The 13291-nt window shown below is 32.7% G+C and overlaps 1 protein-coding gene across 4 annotated transcripts in view; it reads right to left on the minus strand.

The window, feature by feature from the left end:
- Positions 1-528: 528 nt before the first annotated feature.
- Positions 529-13291, minus strand: part of LOC126884982 (transient receptor potential channel pyrexia-like) — a 242069-nt gene continuing 229306 nt past the window's right edge. For 3 of the 4 annotated variants that reach the window (XM_050651367.1, XM_050651365.1, XM_050651368.1), the window contains one exon: positions 4810-5145. In XM_050651367.1, the coding sequence (XP_050507324.1) occupies positions 5093-5145 (53 nt within the window). In that variant the 3' untranslated portion in view covers positions 4810-5092. Of the gene's footprint in view, positions 867-4809; positions 5146-13291 lie in introns of those variants that run through there. The other variant, XM_050651366.1, reaches the window with a different exon arrangement.

The following is a 13291-nucleotide window of genomic DNA, read 5'->3' on the forward strand; positions in this document are numbered from 1 at the left end:
TAGGATTTTTAATAAGAGTGCCAGTGAGATTGGCGCCAGTTACTGGATACGTGTAAACGAACCTATCCAGCGCTGTCTTAGTCAAGCACTCGCATTCCAGTGAGACTGGCGCCAGTTACTGGATACGTGTAAACGTTACTATAAGTTCGATATGTTTAACTGTAATTTTTCAACTGATATTGGTATTTGTTTGTGTTTTTGTCCATTCTCTCCAACACGTTATCAGTAAAAGATAACATCCAAATGCCTAATGGCTTCTTTTTTCTCGGGCAATAGCTTTTTAGCCATTGATTATGCCACCGGGCTTTTAAAATGATACCATATTTTGAAAAAATAACCGTATATCTAGCAAAATCTCTTTCAAACTTTACTTTTTTAATAACTAATAAATTTAAATGAAATATTTCACATTAAAGAAAAAAGTTTCGGCCCTGTCCTTGTTAAAAAAATTAAATCAAACAAATGTTTACAAAAAAGTGGTCATTAAAAGGTTAGAACGATGTCAGCGATAAAATGAAACAAAATCAAAACAAAATGCAAACTTTCTTTATTAAATACTAAACTTAAACATTATAAAGATTATACTGCAAAGAACCATCATCCAGCGAAAAGATTTATACAGGAACAACATTTGGAAGTACATTTACATCACAAAAAGTTTCGAAACTTCCTAATGGCTTAAGGACACTCAAAAGAAATATTATTTATGCTTTCATTTTCCGCGTCTCTCCTCTTCTAATGATACGAACTAGTCAGAATTAATGGTTCGCTTAACGCTTGGCATCCAGAGAAATTCTTCAACTAACTTCATAATTAATTTTCTTCTTTGAACTGCTTGTGGCTCTTTGCTATAGCAGTAATTGAATCTGCAAACAAAATATTAAAGGTGTCGTTTGGTAGACTTCAATTATAACAAGATTAAAGGACTCACTTTCCTCTTTCTGTCTTTGTTTATGTAAATCTAATGAGCTGGAAGTAAGACAACATGTAGCTATTTATATAACAACTTACAAAAGGGATCATTAAAAAAAGTTGTAGCATACATTAGAGTATGGTGGTTGTTGGATATTTACTCTACTGGAATGGGGTTGACTATCAGGAATACACTATATTCTCATGACTCCTTTATTTGGTTAAACTTATACCATATAAATGTATTCAGTTGATATGATAGAACATTATTCTGCTCTAACGGCAGCAACCTCTCAAACGTAGCTAACTAATTCGACTGACCCACTAATCCCTCAAATGTGATCGTGTTCCCATATTTATCAAATACTTCGTTTTGTAAATATGTTTGTATATATTCTCGTTAGTGTGTCAAAATGAATAATCACAACCTTGTTGAGTAAGCAAAACGTGGACTTTAACTAAGGTGTTCTACTTTGAAATTATTATAACAAATAGGCGTAATATTTATTGTTTTATAAATAAATATCTAACGAATACTTTAGTTAATTTAAGGATTTCTAAAAGATCTAAATAATGAGATAAATCCCATTATAAGAGTTTAAAACTCTCATACCAAAGGCAGATTCCTTCTTTTTAATGGATGGTCAGTGTCACACAACAAATTTAAAGAAAAAAATTAACTCAACCAAATTTGCAGACACAATTATTTTATTTCTTTAAAACACAAATCTGACAAAAATCAAGTTATCTCAAATATGTTTAAAGAGAGTTTTGCATTTTTTTATGATATTATTATGGGTATTTTATGACATTATGCTATTTTCATGGTAGGCAAGAGCCATGCAAGACAGATCACGCCATTGCGCATTCCCACGCGCTATTTCCATGCAATTCCTGTGCTAGACGAAAAATTCAAACGTGTTCCATTTTTCATGCTATTTTGATGCAAGTTGTCAAATTTCATATTGCCAATATAACAAAATTTACAGTTTACAATAAAACCTAACCTTATTGTGTGAATTTAAATGTTATTTATTGGAAGTAATAATAATTTGTGATTCTTACTTGAATATATTTAATGTTGGACAGAAGTTTCCAAGTAAAGTATCTAAAGTTAATGTTTTGGTATATTTCTTTTGTTGGCAACAATGAAAGTCGTATCAAAAATTGCAAAGAAATAGCTCTGATGTAAAAAGGTCAGGCTAGGCAAGAGATATCCCATACAAGACGGACTTGCATAGCATGAGACTTGCATAGCCTTGATGTAAAGCTGCTTTTAGATACGTTTTGTCATTTTTGTAACATCTGAAGAGTACAGGGGAAAAACAAGGAATGTCATTTTTTCATGAATTTTGGCTTTTCTCGCCGTGTGGTAGCAAAAACTGAGTACTATCGACTAGACTATTGATTCAGAGCAATAACCAGAAAGATCAGTCAACATTAATTTTTTAAGAATTTGTATCCAGGCGAAGGACCAGGATTATCCGCACGCCACTGAACAAAAATGTGGATGTCAGAAGTTTTTTGGTGCATTATTTAATTAATAGATTGATACAGATTAATATTATATGAAGATTATGGCATAAGAATTGCTAGAATTCTGCTAAGAATCTCCTTAGTGGTTTTTAGATATCATAAGAATTAAACCTTTATTGGTGTTTATCTCAAAATATATAAAATGTGAAATTCCTTGTTTTTCCCCTGTACTCTTCATATAGAAGCAACATATTGATAAGGAATGTAGTAAAATTCACAAAGATATTCAATGATAGCCTTTGTACCTTATTTGCCTTTGTACTTTTAAATATTTTTAAAATTTATGAAAAACATTAGAATAATGTAAAATGTGTTTTGCACTATTTTTATAAGGGATGCAGGCGTTTTCCTTATAACGGGAACATAAATAATTTTTTAATACTAGAGTGGATTTGATTGATTTTAGGATTTTAGAAGGAAGTAAATCAGCTGAATTGCAATTATCTGATATGAAGGCTAGATAGTCATCAACATAACGAAACTAGTGGAGAAATTCAGGATTTTTCATCAAATCAAATATATGTGGTTTCTAGACGATCCATAAAAATATCAGCTAAAGGAAGAGATAGAGAGCTACCCATGGCTAAACCATCAGGTTGTTTGTAAAATTTATTTTTGAACACAAATATGTCTTGAGCTAGACAATATTGTAATAATCGGATGATATAATCTGTAGTAGACATAGTAATTGAACTGGCTCTAAGATAGTATACCAGATTAATAGTTTCTTGTTTAGGAACAAAAGTGAAAATATTGCTAACATCAAATGAAAGCATAGTAGTAGACGTAGTGGGGACAAAGGTTTATTTGTTGGAGTTTATGGACTAGATGACTAGTGTTTTTGACGTGGGGTGAAATACTCCTATACAAAGCCATATTTAAACCAATTTAGATGTATGTTATCCATCTCTGGGGATGCGCTAAATTAACACATCATAACCATACAGCGGTTTCATAATGATAATAAAACCTAAGAAGTCCCGTCAAGAACCGACCCATCAGTCTACTACCCGTCCCTGGTAAATTGTTTGAAAAGGCTGTTACTAAGCAGAATAAAAAAAGAAGATCCGCTACCAGAACATATACTTTAACTCACCAATTTGGATTCCGTGAGAACCATTTAACAATACAATAAGTTTGTAGGATACTTTTAGAGAAATTACAAGGAACATCGAAGAAATTACATTGCAACGCTGTATTACTCGATATCTCCCAGGCTTTCGATAGAGTACGGCACCCAGGACTGCTCTTTAAATTAAAAAAATACTTTATCGAATGACTACTACCTCATGTTCAGATCATGCTGAATCCACCATTTGTACCATCGAATCGGGGTTCCACTAGACAGCGTTTTCGAGTATATTAGTCCTCATTTTGACATCGGATTTACCAGAAACACATAATACTACAATTATTTTATCCTTTAGAGTTGACGTAGCTGTATTATCAACAAGTGAGAGTCCAGTAGATGCCTCTTGTCAACTTCAAACCCACTTAAACCTACTCGCAGAATGGTACAATCAATAAAGATCAGACCTCGTTGGCCCAAGATAGTTAGTTAAGGTTCTCGTTTAGAGTCTCACCATGTTCCCAGAGGTTATCTTTTAACATCGGTGTTTAACTTTTTTTCAATTTTACAATACTATAATATAGATTGAATTATGTGTAATTACAACCATTGTTTGGTTCTGGCGCTAGTTAGCAACTATATATGAATTCACTGATGATGGACTGATAGGTCCGAAAACGTTTTGAATGAACTTATTTTATTCAAAAATGTATAAACATTCTCAATTTCTTTGCAACACAAAAATGCAGCAGCTGCATAATATTATGTTCAAATCTGAGAGTGTAGGAAGAGTCTATACCGGTTTTCGGGGGTTGTTTCCCCCTCATCAGTAGTCCCATATCTTCTTCTCTTAGATTCTTCCACATACCACACTTTAGGCCTTTCCGAATTACAAAGAAAGAAATGTCACGGATGAACTAGAGCCACCTACCGAAAAACAAAGTAAGTTATCAATCGAAGTTGCACAGACAACGACAATAAATATCGTCTCCATACCACCAGATTGACAACAGGTGGAATACTTTCTTTGGTTACATCTCTTGAGATTTTCAAAATTTATAAATCATACAGGATGCCGAGGAAATTAAGATGAGAGAATTTTAAATAATTCAAAACTCATCTGCTCAGCAATGTAAAAGCTCCAACAAGAAAGATTCCTTAATACTCAAACAAAAGAGTAAATGGATTAAAAATGTATAAACATTCTCAGAACCCTCTCTTCATAACTACAAAGAAATAGGTCATTAAAAGGTTAAAACGATTTCAAGGATAAAATATAACAAAATCAAAACAAAATGCAAACTTTCTTTATTAAATACTCAACTTAAACATTATAAACATTATACTTAAAAGAACCATCATCCAGCGAAAAGATTTATACAAGAACAACATTTGGAAGTACATTTACATCACAAAAAGTTTCGAAACTTCCTAATGACTTAAGGACACTCAAAAGAAATATTATTTTATGCTTTCATTTTCCGCCAATCTCCTCTTCTAATGATACGAACTAGTCAGAATTAATGGTTCGCTTAATGCTTCGCATCCACAGAAATTCTTCAACGAACTTCATAATTAATTTTCTTCTTTGAACTGCTTGTGGCTCTTTGCTATAGCAGTAATTGAATCTGCAAACAAAATATTAAAGGTGTCGTTTGGTAGACTTCAATTATAACAAGATTAAAGGACTCACTTGTCCTCTCTCTGTCTTTGTTTATGTAAATCTAATGAGCTGGAAGCAAGACAAAATGTAGCTATTTATATAACAAGTTACAAAAGGAATCATCAAAAAAAGTTTGTACGATATATAGGGCAGTCAATGAGGTTATTTGGCTCAGAATTTCATCCTACTACATCGATTTACTTGATATTTTCAAGGTACAGAATATCTCAAGAAAGAATCTACCCTATGCCGATGTGTGCTTTTATCTTGGGGGTGGTTCCCACCCCTTCTCGAGGGTGGAGAATTTTTTGGTTGAAATAACCACGGAAGTGGCTAGGGCACCCAATTCTAAGCAAAAACTGTTCTATAAGTTTTTTTTAAAGTCATTACTTTTTGAGTTATTCGTGGTTGAAAATTAGCCATTTTCATTGAAAAATGACCTTTTCGGACGCATTTTTGCGAATATCTTAAATACTATGCATCTAACGAAAAAAACTATATTATATATTTTTGTAGCTTTTAAAAAAACAAGGAGATTCGTTCCATCATAAATCGTCTAGTTGTAATACAAAAGGAGATATGGTAGGTGAGATGAGTTAGTTTTTTTTTGGGCATGTTCAAATCGCTGTATTCAACTTAAAATAAAAGAAAAACAGTGGATTTTAGGTGTATAATGCTATCAATGGCTTTTGTAGTGCTTGAGAATACGTTTACAATGAACAATATTAAATGTCGATTGCATTCAAACCAAGCGAGACATGCTGGAAAAAAATGGATGTCTAATGTATTTTAAGAAAAAATGAAAAAATTTATATTATATTTAACCCATCACCCATCAGAATTTATATGCATGGTTTTCTTTCTACATTACTTTTTATTATAGTGTTATTTCTGTCTTCAAAATTTGTACGGGTTTAAAATGAATGGTTCTTGAAAAAACATAAGATCAAATTATACGCCGTGAGCTCGTAGGTAGAGGGGATATTTAAAATTTCGCGAGCTCCAGTAGTGACAAATCAGTGAACGTTCGGTGGAAATTTGACATAAATGTCGAGGTGATTAATTTAAAACGTTGAAATTAAAAACATTAATAGGAAAAAATATTAGTAGGCCAAAACTCTGGTGTATATTTTTACCTTAAATATACTTACGTTTTAAATACTGAATTTAAGTTTTTGTAATATATCGTAAGATGTAATTATAAACTAATCTAAGCGCCATCTACACGATAATTGTGAAAGTATCCGAAGAAAGAAATTAATATTTCATTAATAGAACGTTTAAATGATTAGCAAAATCTTAAATAAATCGATTACAATTTAACTACTTTTTTGCGTTTTAAATATTAAGCGATAACAATTAAATAATAAATTTAAAAATGACTGGCGAAAGTTGCATTAGTAATCCGCAAGTAACGACAACAGCCAAAGAGCGTATAGAGTCCATTTTTAAATTTTCTTAACATCTTCTTCTTTCTCCATGTAACTCGAAATGATAAGAGATAGGAAAAAAAGGTACCATACAAAAATGTAGAGTTTTGTTAGATAAAAATTTTGTTTTTTGTTCATTATTGTACCTATTATCATTTTACAGTTAAATGATGTATTAAAATTCTGGTAGATGAGGGGTTAAATATACTTTTTATTTTTTCTTTAATTACATTAGTCCTCAATTTTTTGCAGCATATTATGTCGCTTAGTTTGAATGTAATCGACCTTTAACATTGCTCATTTCAAGGGTTTTTTCAAGCACTACAGAAGGTGTTGTTGGCATTATACACATAATATCGACCGTTTCTCTATTTTTCAAGTTGAATACACCGATTTGAGCATGCACCAAAAAAACAAACTATTTTCACCTACCATAACTCTTTTTGTATTATAACTAGAAGATTTATGAAGCAAGTAATCTCTTTGTTTTTTTTATAAGCTACAAAAATGCTTTATATAGTTTTTTAGTTATATGCAAAGTTTTTAAGGTATTCGCAAAAAACCGTTCGAAAAGGTGTTATGTTTCAATGAAAATGGCCAATTTTTAACCAGGAATAACTCAAAAAGTATTGAGTTTTCAAAAAAAATTATAGAACAGTTTTTGCTTAGAATTTGGTTCTATAGCCACTTCCGTTGTTTTGTTAACCAAGAAATTTTCCACCCCCAAGAAGGGGTGGGAACCACCCCAAGATAAAAGCACACATCGTCGTAGGGGAGACTTTGAATTTGGAGATAAGTAGAGGCTATTCCCAAAATTTCATTAAAATCCATGAAGTAGGATAGAATTCGGAGGTAATATCCTATTCTTGCTCCCATTGACTGGCGTAATATTACAGTTTTGAACTCACATACCAAAGACAGATTCCTTCTTTTTAATGGCTGGTCACTGCCATATAAGGAATTTAAAAAATATTCATATTAACACAACTTAAATTTCAGAGACAATAATTATTTTATTTCTTTAAAACACAAATTTAACGAAAATCAATTAATCTTAAATATTATTTAGATACGTTTTGTCATTTTTTAACATATTATGTATCGAGGCAACATAATATTTGTCAGAAATATAGTAAAACTTACAAACATATGCAATGTTAAACCTTATTTACCGTTTAACTATTTTTATATATTTTTAAAATTTATAAAAAATATTAGAATCATGTAAAATGTGTTTTGCACGATTTTTATAAGGAATGCAGGCGTTTACCTTATAACGGGAACATAAATAATAATTTTACTGTTAGGGTGGATTTGATTGATTTTATAAAGAAGTAGATTAGCTGAATTGGTATTACCTAATACGAAGACTAAGCAATCATCAACATAATGAAACCGATGTAGAATTTAAGGATTTTTCATAATCTGTGTGGTTTCTAGACGGTCCATAAAAATATCAGCTGAGAGAGACGATAGACTGCTACCCATAGATGGCTAAGCCATCAGGTTTTCTGGAAAATGTATTATTGAATACAAAGAAGTCTTGAGCAAGATTGTAATAATTGAATGATAGAATTTGTAGTAGACATAGTAAATAGGGTGGATCGAAAAACGTGTTTTTTCTGTTATACAATTCTAATAGCGCGGAAAACTTGCGCATAGACGTCATTATAAAGGGAAAAACAAAATAAAAAAAAAATTTCAAAATTTGAAATCGCGCAGAAGGCCTAAAGTTACAAATAAAATCAAAATATCGGTCATTTTCAAAAACAGGCAAAAATTACAAAAAAAAAAACTGTTTGCGTTCTAATAGTGAAAAAAGTGTTAATAAGAGTGTCCTTAATGCATACAAAAGATAATTATACCCATTCCCGTTTAACTGAATTCGCGCAAAAAGCATAAAGTTGCAGGTTGTTTCGTAAAATAACGATATTTCATTATTTTCGACGATTTTTAAACATGTGCCAAAACCATACAAGTTGTATTTTTAATTTGTAATAGTGTAAAAACTATTCAAAATAGTTTTCCTAATCAATAAAAAATACTTTCGGACCTGTTATTCTTTAACTGTATTCGCGCAATAGGTCTAAAGTGTAGTATACGTAAGTTGTACTGTCCCGTAAAAACGCGGTTTTCCATATCTGATGAGTGTTTTTTAACACATTAAGGTTTGTAATAAGACTATGACAAGTGACTTACAAACAAATTTATTAGCCAACACATCATATTGCAGCTCTCAGCTCATTTCAACATTTAATCTGTGCTGAAATGACCCAGGACTCACGACGAGGACGTGGCTGCAAGGCGAGTCCCACCCCCACCCTACCCAACCAACCAACCGGGGTAAATGTTATTTACAATATTTACAGTAATTATTTACTCTGTACTCTGTACTATGTATGTATTTGTTGTAGGCAAAAGGTTATTTACATAGAAGCCCCTTTAAATTCTGACTTTGAATTAAATGTGGGCATCAGCTGCCTTGATTTTAAAGTAGCTCGAATATAACCATCTCGATTTTCATGCCCGCACAATTTTTCTGCTGCCCCTGTAACCAGTTTTACACACCTCTCAACTGACTGGCTGTGGCATGGGAATTTGAGGTATTTAAACTCTGGTAAAGTTTTGTCTTTCAATAAAGAAGTAATATGTGCAGTTGGTATCTTGGACAGTAGTGGCGGTGGTGTTAACTTACAGATTGACCAATCAATAAGTTCGGTATAGTCGTTTGCACTAAAATTTATTGAAGGTATTTTAAAGTCCCTAACGTATCCTTCAGCTGATGGCTCATTTCTGGATTTTAGGATCCTTCTGTAGCCAAGTTCCTTAATGTGTGGTCTTTCATCAATTATCATAGCCAACATCATATTTTCAGGGTGGCAGAAGAATGCGTTCCTTTGAACTACTGGATCAAGGATTTTCTTGATATTGTCCGGTAGATGTCTGGTTGTTTTAACTACCTTCAAAATATGCCTCGGTCCATCTTTCACAGTGTAGTTTTTCTTTATATCAAACCAAACAGGTGCATATGTCTTCACTATGTAATTTGCAAGAGTCTGTAACTCAATTGTTGGAGTAGTTTGGGAGACATACAATCTTAAAACCCGGTTAGCACAGGTTAGCCAACGAGAGTGACTGATGCATCCAGGATTCTTAGCAGCCAATTCTGGATTACAGATTCCTGTGTTGACGGCTCTGACAATGTCTAGGAGATACTGCTGATCTTTACTCAGATCGGTTTTAGTGATATCAATGACTTCTTCTAATTGGATCGGCTCAAAATCTACAACAGGGAGTTTCTCACAGCCAGGGAGTTGTTTTCCAATTGGACCGCTGAATGAAACTGGTCCTGTTGTCGTTCCATCCAAGTGATCAAACAAATGCCTATAAGGTAACTCGTTGAAATGTAGCAAGCAGATAAACCATTGTAAAGGACGGCGACACTTAACTTCAATGTCTGAACGCAATAGACTGTCTTGTAACACGCGAAGTTTTTGGAGACGCCATTTCAAAACTACGAAATACACTTCCACTTTGTCACACTGTTGATACAACACTGGTTGATTGCACTTTGCACTAGCAAATAGTAGCAAAGTAGTAAATAACGTGTGCGAGTTCAACTACGCGTGGGCGAGTCCACTCGGTGCCGGCTAAGGGGAGTAAGCGTTATTCTTTTGCGCGAATACAGTTAAGGAATATCAGGTTTGAAAGTATTTTTTCTGGATTAGGAAAACAATTTTGAATGGTTTTCACACTATTACAAATTAAAAATACAAATGGTATGGTTTTGGAATAAGTCTAAAAATCGTCAAAAATAATGCAATATCGTTATTTTACGAAACAACCCGCAACTTTAGGCTTTTTGCGCGAATTCAGATAAACGGGAACAGGTCTAATTATTTTTTGTATGCATTAAGGACACTCTTGGCAACACCTTTTTCACTATTAGAACGAAAACAGACTTTTTTTTTGTAATTTTACCTGTTTCTGAAAATTACCGGTATTTTGTCTTTTTTGTAACTTTAGGCCTTCTGCGCGATTTCAAATTTGAAAAATAAATTTTTTTATTATTTTTCCCTTTATAATGACGTCTATGCGCAAGTTTTCCGTGCTATTAGAATTGTATAACAGAAAAAACCCGTTTTTCGATCCACCCTAATAGTAAATGAACGAGCTCTAAGAAGGGAGTGTACCAGATTAATAGTTTCTTGTTTAGGCAGAAGTGAAAATGTTGGTAACATCAAATGAAAGCATAATAATAGATGGAGTTAGGACAAATATTTATTTGGCGAAGGTTATGGACTAGATGACTAGTGTCTTTGACTGAAAAAAGGGGTGAAATTCTCCTATACAAAAGCATATTTAAACTAATTTGGATGTATATTATCCATCCCTGGGAATGCGCTAAATTAATACATCACAACCATACAGCGATTTAATAACGATATTAAAACCTAAGAAGTCCCCTCAAAAACCGACCCATCAGTCTACTACCCATCCCTAGTAAATTGTTTGGAAAGGCTGTTACTAAGCAGAATAAAAGAAGAAGATCTGCTACAAGAACATATTTTAACTCGCCAATTTGGATTACGTGAGAACCACTTAAGAATACAACAACTTTATAGGATACTTAGAGAAATTAGGAAGAACCTCGAAGGAAAGAGATATTGCAACGCTCTATTTCTCGACATCTCCCAGGCTTTCGATACAGTACGTCACCCAGGACTGCTCTTTAAATTAAAAAAATACTTTATCGAATAACTACTACCTCATGTTCAGATCGTGCTGAATCCACCATTTGTACCATCGAATCAGGATTGCACTAGACAGCGTTTTCGGGTCTACTACTTGTCCTGATTTTTACATCGGATTTACCAGAAACACACAGTAGTACAATTATTTCATCCTTTGGAGATGACGTAGTTGTATTATCAACAAGTGAGAGTCCAGTAGATGCCCCTTGTCACCTTCAAACCCACGTAAACCTACTGGCAGGCTCGGAACCTACTCTTGGACCTCGTTGGCCCAAGATGGTTGGTTATGGTTCTCGTTTAGAGTTTCGCCATGTTCCCACAGGTTATCTTTTAACATCGGCGTTTAACCTATTCAATTTTACAATAATATAATGTAGATTGAATTATAATTACAACCATTGTTTGGTTCTGAAGCAAGTTAGCAAGTATATGAATTCACGGATGATGGACTGATAGGTCCGAAAATGTTCTGAATAGACTTATTTTATTCAATTCGTTGTGACTTTTTAAGATTTTAGTAAATATACCTATTACATAGAAATGGTTTTACTTCATATGTTAGAGTTTGTTTAACTATATGGTATACTGTCAACCAAGGGAACTACCCCTTTTTAGAGAGGGGGTAGTCAATAAAGATATCAGAGATAAGATGATAATCAATAAAGAGTTAAAATTAATGAAAAAAATTCAGTATAAATAACACCATATTTTCTATGAGGAAAAACGTTTACATGAAGAAAACATGACGAAGAGAAGTGAGTGCCTAAAAGAGAGTAATGAATAGCGACCCCCGAATACTGAAAATTTGAGTAGGAGGAAGCAGAAGAAGAAGAAGAAGAAGAACGTCTTTTTCTATGAATTGTGTTTTTTCGTATATTTCTCCAATTTATGTAAATCTATTTATATTTATCCTAAATATTCCTTAGTTTAATGTTATCTTCTAAATTTTTGTGAGTCCTAAATCAACTTCTGGATTTATAAAAGCTGTCTTCGATAAATATATTCTTTTCTGTTTACAGTTATATTTGTATTTTTTTCACTATGTTTTGATCCCAACTTATTTTGCAATAAGTGTTTATTAACCCGGGAGTAGTCGCGCTCACTTCTGTAACGTGAATAGTCGCGTGTTAGATTTCATCTCACAATACGAATTTAAATACGAATTTACAACAAATTTTTATTTTATAGTATTTTTATTTACTTGCTATGTCGTCGCTTTAGTACTATAACTTGATAACTCCAAAATTGACGTTTTTGAAATAACTAGTTCACAAGATGTATTTTATTTGCCTCCATATTGTGTAAAAACTTGATAGCTCACTTCAAACGGGTTAAGTATTTATTTATGATTGACGAAAGTTGATAAAACTCAAATGCCACTAATATTCAGTGCTAAAACTTGACAAGATAAGTTATCAAGCTATTATTTAATCGAAATAATCGTGAATACGACATACACTGAATGCTATAACTAGATAACTCGAGTTATCTAGTTTTAGTATGTGTTTCTCTAAAACCATTGAACTTACCACATAATTGCTATCTGTTTATTCGGTTCATTTAATGCAAGAATTCAAGAATTGTTAGCAGATCTGGCAACCAACGTCGCAGAGGGCTAATTTTCAACAAAATAATGTTTAAAATATTAGTTGTGTTAAAAAGTTCAGTTATATGCGACTTAGCACAACATGCGACATTACCAAATGTTAACATTATGGTAGTGCTAAAAGTTGATAACTTTAATTTTTCATATTTTTTTCCATATTGGAAAACAAATTTACACCATATTCCTAAATAGATCAGTTGCCAAAAAGTTAAGGAACCGTATTTTAGAGCCGCAGAGTGAATTCCGTATTTACCAACATCATGGGAGCAACACTAATATCTTTAAAATCTTTAAACTCGTTTATCTCAAAACTACTAATTT

The sequence above is a fragment of the Diabrotica virgifera genome, chromosome 5 (genome assembly GCF_917563875.1).
Source record: "Diabrotica virgifera virgifera chromosome 5, PGI_DIABVI_V3a".
NCBI classification, from domain to species: Eukaryota; Metazoa; Arthropoda; class Insecta; order Coleoptera; family Chrysomelidae; genus Diabrotica; species Diabrotica virgifera.